At 39.5% G+C, this 16377-nt stretch overlaps 3 protein-coding genes across 3 annotated transcripts in view; all 3 read left to right on the forward strand.

Annotated features, from left to right (window-relative positions):
* Positions 1-16377, forward strand: part of LOC148129247 (vomeronasal type-2 receptor 26-like) — a 723059-nt gene that overhangs the window by 179307 nt on the left and 527375 nt on the right. The gene's annotated exons all lie outside the window — the stretch shown is intronic.
* LOC148129248 (vomeronasal type-2 receptor 26-like) lies at positions 195-3055 on the forward strand. Its single transcript, XM_087947425.1, has 3 exons — positions 195-371; positions 1168-1294; positions 2145-3055. The coding sequence occupies exons 1-3, from the start codon at positions 195-197 to the stop codon at positions 3053-3055; spliced, it is 1215 nt and encodes a 404-aa protein (XP_087803551.1).
* LOC113428103 (vomeronasal type-2 receptor 26-like) overlaps positions 7590-16377 on the forward strand; it is a 32959-nt gene continuing 24171 nt past the window's right edge. Inside the window, exons 1-4 of the mRNA XM_087947426.1 lie at positions 7590-7883; positions 9589-10446; positions 11110-11337; positions 11785-11790. Of these exons, the coding sequence (XP_087803552.1) occupies positions 7665-7883; positions 9589-10446; positions 11110-11337; positions 11785-11790 (1311 nt within the window). The 5' untranslated portion in view covers positions 7590-7664. The remainder of the gene's footprint in view (positions 7884-9588; positions 10447-11109; positions 11338-11784; positions 11791-16377) is intronic.

Genomic DNA, 16377 nt, shown 5'->3' on the forward strand with positions numbered 1-16377 from the left:
CACCTGGAAGCTAAGCTTCACATTTGTGGAACTCCCATGCATCAGCAAACTGCTCTTCTGATTTCCTATGAAGTATCCTCACTTTCTGTTATATTGTTTGTATTACATTTACATACCTTTATTACTTTTATCCAACTTCATTTTAGTTCCACCATTATCTCAGAAAAGTCTCATTTAACAACAGTGTTGGGAAGATGATTTCTTTTGATCAGAATGGGAACCTGGAAGCAGGATTTAATATAATCAATTGTGTCACATTCCCAAACCTAACACTACATCGATCCAAAGTGCGAACATTTGATCTCAGAGCTCTCAAAAACAATGCATTCATTTTTGTTGATGCCATCAGATGGCCAAAGAGATTTAACCAGGTATGTTCTGTCTACAGTCCATTATTTATTTCCTCTGTTCCAAGATAGGTGATGCTTATTCCATCTATCTTTATAACCAAATTTAATTTGAAAGATTCTAAATAGTTTAATGACGGGATTCTGAGAATGAGGACACATTTTGGGGACTTCAGGGATATCCATTTTAAATTATATATATATATCTGATAGCCATGATTCATTCTGCAAATATTTTAAAAGAAAATTTAACGCAGAGAAACGTATCTAACAACACTGGTAGATTAAGACTAAGAGTGACATCATAGCAGTGTTCCAATATCTAAGGGGTTGCCTCAAAGAAGACGGAGTCAAGCTATTCTCCAAAATGCCTGAAGGCAGGATAAGAAGCAATGGATGGAAACTAATCAAGAAGAGAACCAACTTAGAAATAAGGAGAAATTTCCTAACAGGGAGAACAATTAACCTATGGAAAAGCTTGCCTTTAGAAGTTGTGAGTCCTCCAACACTGGAGATTTTAAAAAGAGATTGGACAGTGTTTGTGTGAGCACTCTCTTTGAGTAACTATATCTGCGTGTACATGCACTCTTGCCCACCACTTCCATGGCTCGATCTTTTCTTTGATTTTTGATATTTCTATATGTTTTTTTAAAGGCATGTGAATATTACTTCTCAAGCTGTTATTCAGGCTGCCTAATTAGAAATAAAGTTATATTGCTGTACTAGTTTCAATCCAAGATTTATGTATTGTACTTTACCCATTTGTTCAGTCGGTTCTGCTAAGAAAATAAAAGCAATTATGATTTCCCATTGCACACAGGTACAGCCTCGTTCTTTGTGTAACGAACCTTGCCGTAAAGGTCACAGCAAGACCAAGGAGGAAGGAAAGCCATTTTGTTGTTATGATTGCCTTCCATGCCCAGAAGGAAAAGTGTCAAATTGGACAGGTAAGGTATGATGCTTACCAAGTTTTAATTCATTGGTGATGGCAGTGATATTACAATTCTTTGAGTAAAAAAGGAGGCTAAATAGAAATATGTTTGTGTTGCTCCATGGTGACACAAGCTCTGGCCTTTTTTGAAGGGTTGGTGATGTCACTCCACACCTACAGGGACAGTGTTTGCATTTCATCATTTGCTCTCCTTGGTGGATTCATATGGGGCCAAGGGTTAAACTAAATTTTTTATCTAGACCAGAGATCAGAAAATTGGGATTCATATTTTCCATTAATGTGGTAAATTGAAATAGAACAGTTTTTAGTTTATTTTCTTTAAAACCTGGAATGGAACATTCTTAGGGTGTTGAGACTCATAGTACTTGAGCAAGAGTTCCCAAGGAGGATAAAATGTGTGTTAGTTTTTGTGGCTGAGCTCAAATAAGTTTCTCCACAATTGAGCATGAATGTTCACTGTTGATTTTGGTCCTGTCATTCTCTCAATTCAACATATCCCACTAGCTTATTTTTGCAGAGAAAGCAAGACAATAGAAGGCTCTGTGAGTTACCAAGAACATCTCAAGAAAAGGGGGATATTAACCTAATGAATGAAAAATAAATAACAAAAAATATTGGGCTCTGAATTATGATATCATGAAAGTACCATTGCTAAGATATGATGATGATGATGATGATGATGATGATGATGATGATGATGATGATGATGATGATGATGATGATGATGATATCCATTTAATCATGTTTACTTCTGGTGATTCTATGGGCCTGATTTCTCCTTATCTTCTGATCTTGGTCTACTTCTTTGTGTTGTTTTATGCCAAATAGACTTTTTTCCTTTTCAGAAATGGATTCTTGTTATCAGTGTCCAGAGGACCAGTATCCCTGCAAAGCCCAGGATCACTGCATTCCGAAAGAGATCAGCTTCCTATCTTTCCAAGAAACTTTGGGGATCACCTTGGCCATTCTTGCACTATTATTTTCTTCCATCACAGCTCTGGTCCTTGCAGTCTTTGTCCAACACAAGGATACACCCATAGTCAAGGCAAACAACCAAGGCCTCAGCTACACCCTCCTGGTCTCCCTCCTGCTTTCCTTTCTCTGCCCTTTGCTTTTCATTGGTCAGCCTCAGAGGGCAACCTGTCTCCTTCGACAGACTGCTTTTGGAATCATTTTCTCTCTGGCGATTTCCTGTGTTGTGGCCAAAACCCTCATTGTGGTCTTAGCTTTCATGGCCACCAGGCCAGATTCTAAGATGAGGTCATGGGTAGGGAATAAGTTGGCCCTCTTTATGGTTCCTTCCTGCTCTGTTGTTCAAACTACCCTTTGTATTGTGTGGCTGGTGAGCTCTGCTCCCTTCCCAAATCTTGACATGCACTCGCTGCCAACAGAAATGGTCCTGGAATGCAATGAAGGCTCTGCTACCTTTTTTTATTGTGTCCTGGGTTTCATTGGCCTCCTGGCCATGATCAGCTTTACAGTGGCTTTTCTTGGAAGGAACCTCCCAGACAGTTTCAATGAAACAAAATTTATCACCCTCAGCATGCTTCTCTTTTGCAGTGTCTGGATCTCTTTTGTCCCAGCCTACCAGAGCACCAAAGGGAAATACATGGTGGCTGTGGAGATCTTCTCCATTTTAGCCTCAAGTGCTGGATTATTGGTCCTCATTTTCTCCCCCAAACTCTATATCATCTTAATAAGACCTGAGCTGAATAACAAGCAACAGCTCATGCAAAAAAAAAACTTCATAAAATGATTTATAGAAATCAGTTTGGTACAAAAGGGGATTTAGATCAGTGATTGTTGCCAGCAATGACACATGCCTTAAGTACTTTTGAAAATAAAATAGCTGTGTATTAGTGTAATAATAAAATGTATAATTTTCTTTATCTTTCCATTCTTTCATGCCTGTGGTGTAATAATTAAAACATTATAAACTTTATCATAACATACGGAAAAACTTCCTGATTTTGAGAACTTTAAACATTGAACTACTCTACCCCATGAAGCGATAAGATTCAATGATTCACGGTACTTAGCAATTATGGTCCCTGGAGAAAATTTTGAAAAGTGTAAATAGGAAATACTCTAGTAAACCAAAAGAAAAAGAGTATATTTGAGTGATTCGTATTTCAGTCGGTACAGAAGTCCAAGAGCATGAAAATACAACAAAAGTTCAGAAATTCTGTTCTGGCTGCAGATATATAGACTCTGAGCCACCTATATGCCTGAAAACGTGTGCATTTTTTATTGATTAGTTTAAATAACCATGATGTGGCTGTACATATCTGCATTTCCAAAAGTTTGTGCACTACATGGAGTTCACAGCAGATATTTTCTCCTTGTGTCCTGATAGAGAAACATCTGTCATGGTCAGGGGTCTGCAACCTTAAACACTCAAAGTGCCAATTGGACCCATTTGGACTCAGAAAAAAACAATCTTCAGGCAACCCTCTTCCTCCTCCCCCCCTCCTCTTTCCACCCCCTGGGTGACTGTAGCAGGGCTGGGAGGGTGCACATGGGCAGGGAGACCCTCCTTAAGCGAGCAGCCCACCATCCCACATGTGCTTTTGCTGCACTTTGGTGCTTGCTTGAGGAGGGTCTCCCCACATGTGCGCACCCTCCCATCCCCACCACAGCAAGCCGGGGGACCACAAGAGGAGGGGGAGGAGGGTCACTGAAGCCTTAATGCAGGAGCGAAGTGGCCCTGTACTGCCTTCATGCCACATTTGCCTTTAAGGCATCCTTTGTTTCCTGCCGCTTCAGACTGGAATTTGCACCCTCCACATTCAGCCGAAGAGCTGCCAGACCTGGGAGGACAACAACATGGCAAGGCAATGGCCAGAGGCTTTAGGCAGGAGAAAAACTGCATCTCGTTAAGACCCTCCTTAAGTAAGCAGCCACCCTCCCTGCACACACCTTTGTTATGCTTTGGCGCTCACTTAAGGAGGGCCTTCCCATGACTGCACAGCCTCCCATGGTCATGAGAGGAGGGAGAGGAGGAGGGTCACCCAAAAGGAAGCCTCTGCTGTAGCTGGCAATTGTTCCTCAGCCAGCCCAGATTTCCAGAAAGAAAAAAATAAAAGGAATAGCTGGGAGCCCTAAAGAGAACTTGCTGATTTACAAGAGAGAGAGAAGGGACACAGACAGAGAGGATGAAAGAAATGCACACATACACACAGAGAGAGACATGGGGAGGGGGGGAAACTGGCTGATGGACAAGCATCTTTTGCAAGGGTGCTCCGGCTTTCTCTGGGTGGGGGTGCGAGGATTGGGGGGGACCTCAGGATACCTAAGACCGCAACAGTATTATTACTACCACTATTCAGGGTGGGCTTGTAATGTTGCAGGTGTCCCATTCAAAGTGTTGAAAAAAAATGTCAACAGGGAAAGGCCTGTCATGGGGACCAAATGTTATCTAAATGATTCTTTCCATATCTAAATTACTAAATTTTGCAACCTTCATTGATTGATATTTTGGGTGTAAGGGTGGATGAATTCATGTAAAAAATATCAGTGAATTATCATATGCTAGCAGGGATAGAAAATAGAAAATTTTGAATTGAAGCTTAGTGACCCAAATCTGAATTGGAACCCCACAAACTCAGCTGAAATAAATATATCAATAGCAAAGGTGATATCTCAAAACAAGTCCCAAAAGGTTTGACCTTCCTTGCTGCATTGTTGTTGGGTTTTTTTTTCATCTTGCCTGTTTTGACCCCACATGGAAATACTGCTAAATATTCTTATATCTCTTGTTTTGGAAAGTTGCATTCTTCTGAAATTTCTTAGGAGAAAAGTTTTGTTGAAATGATAGGTTGGAAAATTGTTTTCTTCTACTACATGAAAGAAAATCTAATATTAAGCAGATATTTAAATTCCCCATAATTATCTAATTGATGCTGATAACTTGGAAAACTCCTCCAGTTGACAAGGGATTTTTTGGTAGCAACTAACAAAACAAAATCAAGATTGGTGATTCTTCTTAATCTATGCTGGAACATTGGCTCAAGGATTTTAAAGGAATTGGGAGCTCTGCAGTTATTAATCAAGCTGATATTGCTAGCCATGCAAGGATGCCAACACTTGAATGACTGAAAAAAACACAGGTGACTTGATGTTAAGAAGATGTAAATGCAAGATCATGAACTTTATTCTCTGGATTCTCATACTGCTTCCTTGGACATCATGTGATGTTCCAGTTGCTAAATGCATGAACAGTGATCCACAGAATATCAACCATAAATATTACCAGTCAGGGGATGTTATCATAGCTGGCATTAGTTCACAAAGCTTCATGTTTTCCAATCCTCTCAACTTTCAAAGGCATCCCTCTTTTGAAGTCCTTGAAGATCTCATGTAAGCAACTGATACCTTAATCAAACAGTTCAGGTGATAAGTGTCTCATAAGATTTGCACCCATTACTTTTCAATCAAACTAAGGGACTTACTATCCTTTAAGTTTCAATGAGCTATAATATTCATCCAGTGAAAGAGACTCCACTTTACATTATGTTCCCTAGAAAGGTGCTCAGTTAAATTTTATATGGTTGGACATTACTGTGGCTCATTCTACCCTCCCCACTTCTTTGCAACATATTACTTTATTCTCATTGTACTTCTTCTAGAACTTGCAATAAATTTTAAGAGAATTGTTCCTTTCCATTTTCCTGAACACCCAGGGAAGATTGATACTAACTTATTTGGAATATTCTTTATTTGTATATTCTTGATTGGCTAAGTGTGGTTGGACACACAAGGAATTTGTCCCTGGTACAGAAGTTCTTAGTACACATACAAATAACAAAGCTAAACCATAAATCATAAGGTTTCCATTATAAAAACCTTCCATCTTTCATCAAGGACTATGAATTGAAAGACAACTAAAAGCTATTAAAATATATAAATCAGTAAAACTAACAATATCAGGATGGGGTTTGAATGTAGGGTGTGACAGAAGATGAATTTTCAACCAAGCGGCATTCTTGAAAGATGGCTGGAATAATGGGAAACTCAAATTTCAAAATGAGGATGTTCAACTAATGGAAATCCTATCTCTAGGAGTAGGGCATACAGTCTATGGCTAAACCCTGTTTTCTGCTAAGGTATGTGGTTGGTCGAACTCCTTCCATTCATACCTTATTTTCTCTCACAGATGTACTCTTGTTAAAAGTGAAAGTTAACAGTGACATACATTTTTGGAAATAACATGGTGGAAATGAAAGTATGATTATGTACAAGTGTTATAATCTGGAACCACGTTGACCACATAAAGAGATTTGTAAAAATTAAAAAATTAAAAACTTTTTGGAAAAAAAAGAGAGAAAATTTTGGTGGTCCTCTGAAAAATTATTTGCATTTTTTATATTGCACTAAATCAGGGGTCCTCAAACTATATCCCCTCGGCCAGGTACATGCAATGAAGTTAAGGGTCTTCCCCTTCGAGGTCTTTTTGTGCAGGTCAGAGGGGGACAGAAATTCCAACTTGGGGTCTGCTTCAGCCTCCTGGTGCATGGCTTTGGGGGAAGGCTTGAGGGAAATACCAATGGTGGTGAAGAGCTGGAAGGCCTCGTTCCAGTGGGACTGCATCATGGCCTGGAACTGGTTGACCATCTCACCCACAGAGCCACCCAGGCACTGATACCTGGCTTTGCACTCCCGCAGGTCTTCCCTCTGATTGGAAAGCCTATGCTTGTAATCCTCAGTGAAGTGCTTCTGCTGAGCCTCCTTCTCAGTCAGATCCAATTTGAACTGAGCCAGATGTTTTGCAAACTCTTTCTTATGGAGACTGCTCCAACTGCTTCCTGTTGGGGCCCTAAGCAGCCAAGGTGGGTAGGTGAGGAGTGACTGGGAGGGGAAGGGTGAATAGAGGCTGAAGTGGTGCCGCTCACACTCAATCTGAGTGACATTCAGTTGGCCACACACACATTGTCACATGACCACCTAGCCACACCCACCCAGCCAGTCATTAGGCAGACCATATTAGTGGTCTGTGGGATTTAAAATTATGAATTTAGTGGTCTCTGAGGTCCAAAAGATTGGTGGTCCCTGTTTTACAAAGTCCAGGGGTGATCTGCCAAAACAAAGTGAATTTGGGTGGAACCCGTCTTTTCAGTGACTTTTGGTGGAACCCATCTTTGTGCCTGAGTTTCATCATGAAGTTGTCCAGATATCTTATGATTCTATAATATTACAAAATACAATATCAATATATTAAAGGAAATGGGAATTTAGTAAGACTTAAACTGCTTAAGCAGAGAGAATTCAACTGTGCAAATAAATCTCATTACAGATTTTTGACTCAGACCTACCAGCACATCTTGGCTCTTGTCTTTGCTGTGAAGGAGATCAATGACGATACTCAGATGCTACGCAACATCTGCCTGGGTTTCAACATTTATAATACCTACTTCACTGGAAGCTTAACTTATCTTGCTTCACTGGAGCTCCTCTCCACCTGGGGCAATTTCATTCCAAACTATAAATGCAATGCTCAAAGTACTACTATAGCTGTGATTGGGGGGCCTGACTCCAAAGCATGTCTTTTCATGGCAAGCATTCTGAGCATCTACAAGTTACCACAGGTAAGGTAGACACCGAGAACATTTTTATTAATTTGGGACAAAGAAGGTGGCATCATCCTAAAGAGAATGGTTATTCTCTGTATTAAATATGAATCTTGATGCAGAATCTTTTAAAATTTTGAATTAGCATTTCACAGCATCCATTATGGAGTTTTGGGGAAGGGGGCATAGATCCAAACTGAGTCAGTCATCAGGACCAGCGGATTAGTCTTCTGACTTTCAGACTTGTGCTGGAACCCATCCTCAAGGATGTATACACATTCTGCTATAGAGAATTTCCCTGGCTCCAGAATGAGTCCAGAATAGTGGTGGGATTCAGAAATAATTTACTACCGGTTCTGTGAGTGTGGCTTTGTGGGCATGGAGTGGCTTTGTGGGCATGGCTTTGTGGGTGTGGCAGGGGAAGGATACTGTAAAATCTCCATTCCCACCCCATTCCAATGGAAGGATACTGCAAAATCCCATTCCCTCCCTGACCCACTAGCCTGCTTTCCAGCTCCATTCTTCTACGCAGATCAACTAAAGAAGAACCAGCTGGGACTTGGGAGGCAGAGAATAGATGTGGGTGGGGCCAGTCAGAATATTTGCCGGTTCTCTGAACTACTCAAAATTTCCACTACCAGTTCTCCAGAATGGTGAGAACCTGCTGAATACCACCTCTGGTCAAGAAGCTCAGAAGCCTGATGATCCTAGTTCTGATGATCGACCCAGATTGGATCTTGCAACATTATTGTGGGACACATATATTTGCCCCATGAAAGGGCCATAGTTTGGTGCAGTTAGAGGTTCCAAGGCCTCCACTTGTCAATAGGAAGTGAAAGCTCAGGGAATCGGCTGGAATGCATCAGCCTCCACCAGTGGGGAGTCCAATTTGCCAGTTTGTGGGGCATTGCTATCAAACCCGTGTTTGTTTGTTGCATGTAACCCCCATTGTACCCTCTCTGGCACAGAGAGAAAGGAGAAAGGAATGCCACAAGAATGTTTTTTGCTCCCTCCCTTTTCAATCTATATATTAATTCATTGGTGGACATTTACAAAACATGGCTATTCATGCATCCAATTTAGCATAGTATAAAATCCTTATACTTCTATTTCACAAACCTCTGTTGGATTGAAAAAGGCAATCATAGCAATATCTTGTATGTACTTCATATGCTGCAGATAAAATCATTTGATTTTCGATTTTGATAATTCAAAAATTTGGGATTTTTTTTTAACAACGTCTATGGTACTTCTACCACAAAGGTATGATTTAATTCCTTAGAGAAACATATTCCAATTCTATCTTAAGAATTTAGAAATAATTTTCTGGTTGATGATAATACCACTCTCCAAATCATTTTAACAGTCTTGATTGATGTACTCTACATATTTAAAAGGTACCTATCCATGTCCAGATTGAAAAGATTACTGTCTACTGTTACAGTCCTAATTTGATCAAATCCCATTGTTTTCCCATTCTTGGGCAATTATTTTGGTGGAGAATTATTTTTATTGTACAATATGCAACAAGAAGTAAATAACAAATTAAAAGGTGAAGATACAGAAAAGTTAAATTCCATCTTTAACAGGAATTATTCCCATCACTTTTCATCTTCTTCCACTCTTTCCTAAAATATGAGATGGATATCCAATCTCCAGACAATATAAATTTGCCTACACAAATCTTACCTACTTAATCTTGCTTTCCCCCCCTTTTTTATAGCTTGGCTATGGATCATCTCCTATGATTAATGACCCATCCCAACAAGCCTTCTTTCAATGGATGCTCCCTAATAGAAACCAACAATATAATGGGATGCTTCAACTGCTTTTGCTTTTCAGATGGACCTGGATTGGTGTCATTTTTATACAGGATGACAATGGCCTCAGGTTTATACAGAAAGAACTTCCCAAGTTTTCTCAAAGTGGTATCTGCTTTGATTTTATAGAACCATTCCCAACTGTGTATTTCAAAAGTGGCATTCATGAAATGATGGAATCATGGGTCAAACTGTATGTCTACATAAGTGATAGCTTTGCCAGTGTTGTGGTTTTACATGGTGAAATTCACACTACAATATTTCTGAGAATGTTTCCCAGAATTTTGGAAGTTGAAGACAAAGAAATGAAGACAGGGAAAGTCTGGATGATGATGGCACAGATAGAATTCACTTCTGTTCCCTTTCAACGATCCTGGGATATAGATATCCTTCATGGTTCCTTAGCCTTTGCAATCCAGTCAAAGGAGGTGGTAGGTTTTCAACATTTTCTTCAGATGAGAAACCCTAATGTGGAAACCAGAGATGGTTTTATTAAGGACTTTTGGAGACAGGCATTTGATTGTTCCTTCCCAACTTCCTTGGAAGAGGAAAATGTTTGGAATCTCTGCAGTGGGGAGGAGAAGCTGGAGACTCTTCCTAGGTCTGTCTTTGACATGAGCATAACTCCTCATAGCTATAGCATCTACAATGCAATTTATGCTGTGGCCCATGCATTGCAATCCATGAGCTCATCAATGCTCAAACACAGAACTATATCAGAGGAAGGACAGAAGAATGTTCTGAATTCATTACTTTGGCAGGTAATGTCTTGAAATCACAAATATAAGGAAATTGTCATAAGTTAGGCTCCCACTCTCAGGAATGCTTGTCTATATACCCTGAACTCTTCAGGTTATAATATTAACATTATTATCTATCAGATGATGATGATGATGATGATGATGATGATGATGATGATGATGATGATGATGATGATGATGATATCCATTCAGCAATTCTATGATCTTGAACTACTTTTTCAGTTTTTCTATGCTCTTGTTGATGTCAGCTTTGATGGTGCCTGGCCATCATGTTCTTTGGTGGCTGGGTTTCTTTTTACCTCTGATGCTTACTCTTATAGTTGTAGTAGAGAGTTAGGAACACTGATATATGATACAAAAATCTTGGTTTGCCTCTTTGCTCAATTCTTTTAATTCCAGTTAGTTTTGGTGTCTTGATGCTTTATATTCTCTCCTTCTCCTTCCTCCTCCTCCTTCTCCTCACTTGGTTTGACTTCATGTTTAAATTATTGACACATTGTAAGCACTAATAATAAGCACCTGCTTAGCTATATTTTTAATTAGGAAAATTGATAGTATGCTTAGGCATTACTAATTCAATCCTATGAAATATCCTGACTTTCTCTTATATTGTTTATGTTACATTCGCATAGCTTTGTTGCTTTTTTCCCACTTTCATTTTAGTTCCACCCTTATCTCAGAAAAGTCTCATTTAACAATAGTGTTGGGAAGATGATTTCTTTTGATCAAAATGGGAACCTGGTAGCAGGATTTGACATTATCAATTGGATCACATTTCCAAACTTAACATTGCTTCGAGTCAAAATGGGAACATTTGACCACAGAGCTCCCAAAGACAATGCATTCAGCCTTTTTGTTGATGCCATCAAATGGCCAAAGAGATTTAACCAGGTATGTTCTGTCTACAGTCTGCAGTTTTTCCTATTATTTCCTCTGCTCTAAGTTCAGAATATAAATAGTAAAGTAACCATATTGCCATTTTGGGTTAAGACACTTGATACTTATTCCAAATAACTATATAACCAAAATTGATTTAAAAGATAAATAGTTTAATGACTGAGGATTCTGAGAAGGAGATCATTTTTTGCGGTCTTCAGAGGGTATCCATTTTAAATTATATATGTATGCCTAGTAGCCATGTATCATTCTGCAATTATTTTAAAATTGCTTTTCATTCCGAGAATCACACATAACAAGAATCACACATAACAAGGTAGTAAATGTTAGTTTAATGAAGGACTAGGAGTGACATGATAGCAGTATTCCATATCTCAGAGGCTGCCACAAAGAAGAGAGAGACAAGCTATTCTGCAAAGCACCTGTGGATGTGACAAGAAGCAATGGGTGGAAACTAATCAAAGGGGAGAAGCAACCTAGAACTATGTAGAAATTTCCTAACAGTGAGAACCATTAACCAGTGGAAGAGTTTGCCTTTAGAAGTTATGGGTGCTCCAACATTGGAGATTTTATTAAAATATCGGACAACCATTTATCGGAATAGGTTGGCCTGAGCAGCTAATGTTTTTCAATCACTGAATATTTTTACACACAAAAGAAATTATACAAGAGGCTACTAAAGGAGTAAATATGCAAATTTCCAACTGAGACTATACCCAGGATCCATCAAGTAGCGATAAGCATATATCATAGTCTATTTAGGGATCTTGTCTCTAAATCTACAGTTCATGCAAATTCTGATAACTATAATAATTTAATCTCTTGACAACTGGCCCAGGTATTTTCAAAGTGTGTTCCAACTATTCAGAAGGCTGCCAAATTGTTCGGTAGAGATTAATTGTAGATGACAGTAACAAATGACCTGTTCCAGTTATTGGAATGATGCATGGTAATAGTTTGACGTAGTTGATGTCACTTATGCATTCTTGAATTGACTCTCATGCTTATTATGACATAGTGCATGTTCTTCTACTGATTATTTTTTGGCGGTAGCACCTCTCTTTTTTTTTTACTTGTTATGTAGTACCACTGTACATCTGTCCACAGTACAGGAGATGAAATACGGACTGGTGTCTGCTATCTTTGGTTAATCAGATGATTTCTTGATTTTTTTTCTTAATCAACTTATAGAAGGTTTTAAGGTGGTGCTTTCTTTAAAAAAATCCCATTTGGTAAATGGCCTTCTCTGTATAGGGGAGAAATAGCAATAGCAATAGCACTTAGACTTATATATCACTTCACAGTACTTTACAGCCCTCTCTAAGTGGTTTTAAAGAGTCAGCATATTGCCCTCAACAATCTGGGTCCTCATTTTACCCACCTCAGAAGGATGGAAACAGGGGTGGGTTTCTACCAGTTCACAATGGTTCTATAGAACCAGTTGTTAACTTCATTGGTAGTTCTAAGAACTGGTAATTCTAAGAAACTCTGCTTGGCCCCGCCCCTCTCTGCTGCTCCTGTGGGCCAAAAACCGATTTTTATTACTGCGCATGCACGAAAATCCCTTCCTCATTCTCTCCTGCCTGCTCCCTCCCTTCGCCCTGGCCCCCACCCCATCTGTTGCTCCAAAGTAAAAAAAAAGTGTTTTTTTTTTTAAAAACTGGGCCTTTTTCCTGCGCATGTGCTAAAATCCCTCCCTCATTCTCCCCTGCCCACCCCTCCCTTTGCTGCCCCAGCCCCCACCCCATCTGCCATTCCAAAGTAAAAAAACGTTCTTTTTAAATAACGGGTTTTTTACTGCGCACGCGCTGAAATCCCTTCCTCATTCTCCCCTGCCCACCTCGCCCCACCCCTACTTACAGCGCATGTGCACTACTACAAAAATTTTCCCGCTCGGCGCCATCATTCACACCAGCAGCAGCAGCAGCAGCAGCAGCAGCAGCAGCAGCCAAGCCAGCCAGCCGCCAGGCCAGCCAGCCAGCCAGCCGTCGCTGCCTGCATCTGCCGCCCTGCTGAATGAGTGAGGGCAAGCTGCAGCCCCAGTAACCACTGCCACTAACTCTCCTTGGCTGGCCAGCCTGCCTCCTGGCCTGCCTCCTGGCCTGCCTGCCTTACCTTAAAGAAGACACAAGCCTTGGACGCCGACACCGACGCTAACTGTCCTCGCCCGCCCTGACTGCCTATCCCAAAGGCCTTTGAAGATGCAGATTGATAAATACGACCTCCAACCCGGTTGCCTACCTACTGCTGCCAGTCCTGGGCGATTGCCAACTCCCAGGACACCCACCGCCCTTGCTGATGCTCCCTGCCTTGCCTGCCCCCATCTTCCCTCACCCGCGGCCCTCCATTGTTGCTGCCTTCCCTTCCCACCACCAATTGGTAGTGAGAAGGCAAAGCAACAGCTCCTGCTGGCCCAGTCTCCTACCTCCACCTGCTGCTGGTGCCACTGCCAGCCGACCCCCGGGTTGGGGCTGCTGCCTTGCCCACATAGCAGTCACCATCTTGGCTAGGCTGCTGGCACCAGCCCGCCACTTTCCCTCACCAGTCGTGGCTCAAGGGTTACTGCCTTACCTTCTCACCACTGATTGGTAGTGAGGAGTCAAAGCAACAAGTCCTGATGGGCCAGCCCCCTACCTCCTCCTGCCACCGCCACCTCCATCCCGGTCGAGAGCTGACTCCTGCACTGGCCATCCTTGCTGCAGCAAGCTAGAAGACTGGGGAGGACCCCAGCATAGCTGGCTAGCCAATTTGCCTGTCTCCTTTTTGGTAAGTTGCTCTCTTTATTTATGTATTTATTTACTTTTTTACTATCTGTTTTTGTTTTTATTAATCATAAAACAAAACAGATACTAAAGAAATAAATAAACACATAAATAAAAAAATATTTTACTATTCATCTTGATGTTTCTCCTTTGCTTACAGAAACATCAAGCTGAATAGTAAAATATTTTTTATTTATGTGTTTATTTATTTCTTTAGTATCTGTTTTGTTTTTATGATTAATAAAAATAAAAACAGATAGTAAAAAATAAATAAATACATAAATAAAAAAGCAACTTACCAAAAGGGACACAGGCAACTTCTTGTTACATTGATGTTATAAATTGTATGTTACTGCTTAAATCAATATATAGCAACATCAATGTAACAAGAAGTTGCATTCATATATAAATGAATTTTTTTAAAATAAAAGTGTTTTATTTTAAACAAACATAAACATAAACCATCTTCACTTACATAATGTGTTGGTTGATACAAATCACTTGTGCACAATCTTTGCAGTCTTTCCCTTCCAATTTGCATTAATCCTTATATCATAAATCCACTATATATATTTATATTATTACTATTATTAATTACTTACTAGACTACTAATATTACATCATTTTATGCAAGCAAATCACCATTTTTACTTAATCTACTTTACAATGTTCATTTCATCATCACCAATCTATTCTATAACAATATATCCTTACTTTACCTTACCTCTGTAATTCTATTATACTTATATTATAAAGTATTATGAAATATTTCATAAATGAAAAAGCAAAGCAGAAACAAATATCAATAAGTACAGCAGTGTAACAGAAAAATTATTTAAATTTCTTTGTATTGACTTATTTCTAATTTTGTTAATTTTATCAACATGTTTATAATTATCAACCTTCTGTATTTAATTCATACATAGCAATGATCATTCTCCACCTAACTTCTTCCTCTTATCTCTATCCATTTCTGTACATTGTAATTTTTTAATTTCATTTTCATCTATGGGGATCTCTTCGTTTTTCCTCTGTTGTGCAAACAATTCTAGCTGCTGTTAACACGCATAACATTAAATATGTATTGTACTCCCTTTATGTGGGTACCAACAAAAAATATTTCTGGTTTTAAAATTTAAATCTATATGTTGCTTTATCATTTTTGCTATATCCTCTTGAATAGCTACAGTGCCCAATACTGAATTCATATATTCCAGTTTTTTAAACTGGGGAATAAATTTCAGAAAAAGAATTCAGTATTGCTCTGTGAATGTGCCTATCAATTCCATTTGTAATCTAACTTCTTAGATGATTTTGTACTATTATCTTTTTTTTTTTTTTTTTTGGTACTACATGTATCTGCATAAGGCTGTAAAAAGCTTCAGTATATTTTTAAGCTGCATTCTAAAAAGGTTAGGCGACCAAACATGGCATCCCCTGGCTTCTCTCTCTCTGCCATTAGGGACTGTTGGTCCAGGTAAGTAGTCTTGGCTAGGAAAGATTTTTGTGCCACTACTGGCACAAAATAACAAACTCCCTATAATAGTATTTCCATTTTAAGTGTTTCTTTTTCAATTAATGAATTGTAATTATGAAAATATCAGCCATTCTTTTATATACACAGTGCAACATCTTTTTTATAGACTGTCATTTTCAAATCCACTTTCAGTTCCGTCTCATTCTTGTCTGGTGAAACTTGTTCCTCTTCCATAACATCTTTTAAACACTACCTAGCTATAGTTTCAGGGACTCTTAAAAGTAACTGAATATCACTGATCTCCATTCCTCGCCTGCTTTCTTCGCTTGCCACTGTCTTCATCACTCAACTTACAACAACAATTGAGTCCAAACCACTGTTGATTTTTTTGCAGCATATTGCCAAGATGAAAAGGCAAATGAGTTTGTCTGCTTTTTTCAGCAAGAAAACAAAATGAGATCCAAAAGAGTCACAATCACAACCATTGGAATCTGAGGAAAGCAGAGCCAGTACATCATCCATTGAAAAAAGTGGAGCCAGCACATCATCCACATCAGGACCAGAGAAAAGAAACAGTACATCATCCACATCAGGACCCAAGAAAAGAGCCAGGACATCATCCATCGAATAAAGCGGAGCCAGCACATCATTGACACCATGACCAGACAAAGGACCCAGCACATCATCAGGTACTGGTAGAGCTGAATCAGACATTGAAAGGAACCTTCCTGACTGCTGGACACTGCAGCAGTACAATGATTTTAGGGAAAAATATGATGGACTGGACGTTTCCCA

Source organism: Notechis scutatus, chromosome Z, assembly GCF_049901735.1.
Source record: "Notechis scutatus isolate UNSWTSFEM ecotype Mainland chromosome Z, rNotScu1.2, whole genome shotgun sequence".
Taxonomy (NCBI): Eukaryota; Metazoa; Chordata; class Lepidosauria; order Squamata; family Elapidae; genus Notechis; species Notechis scutatus.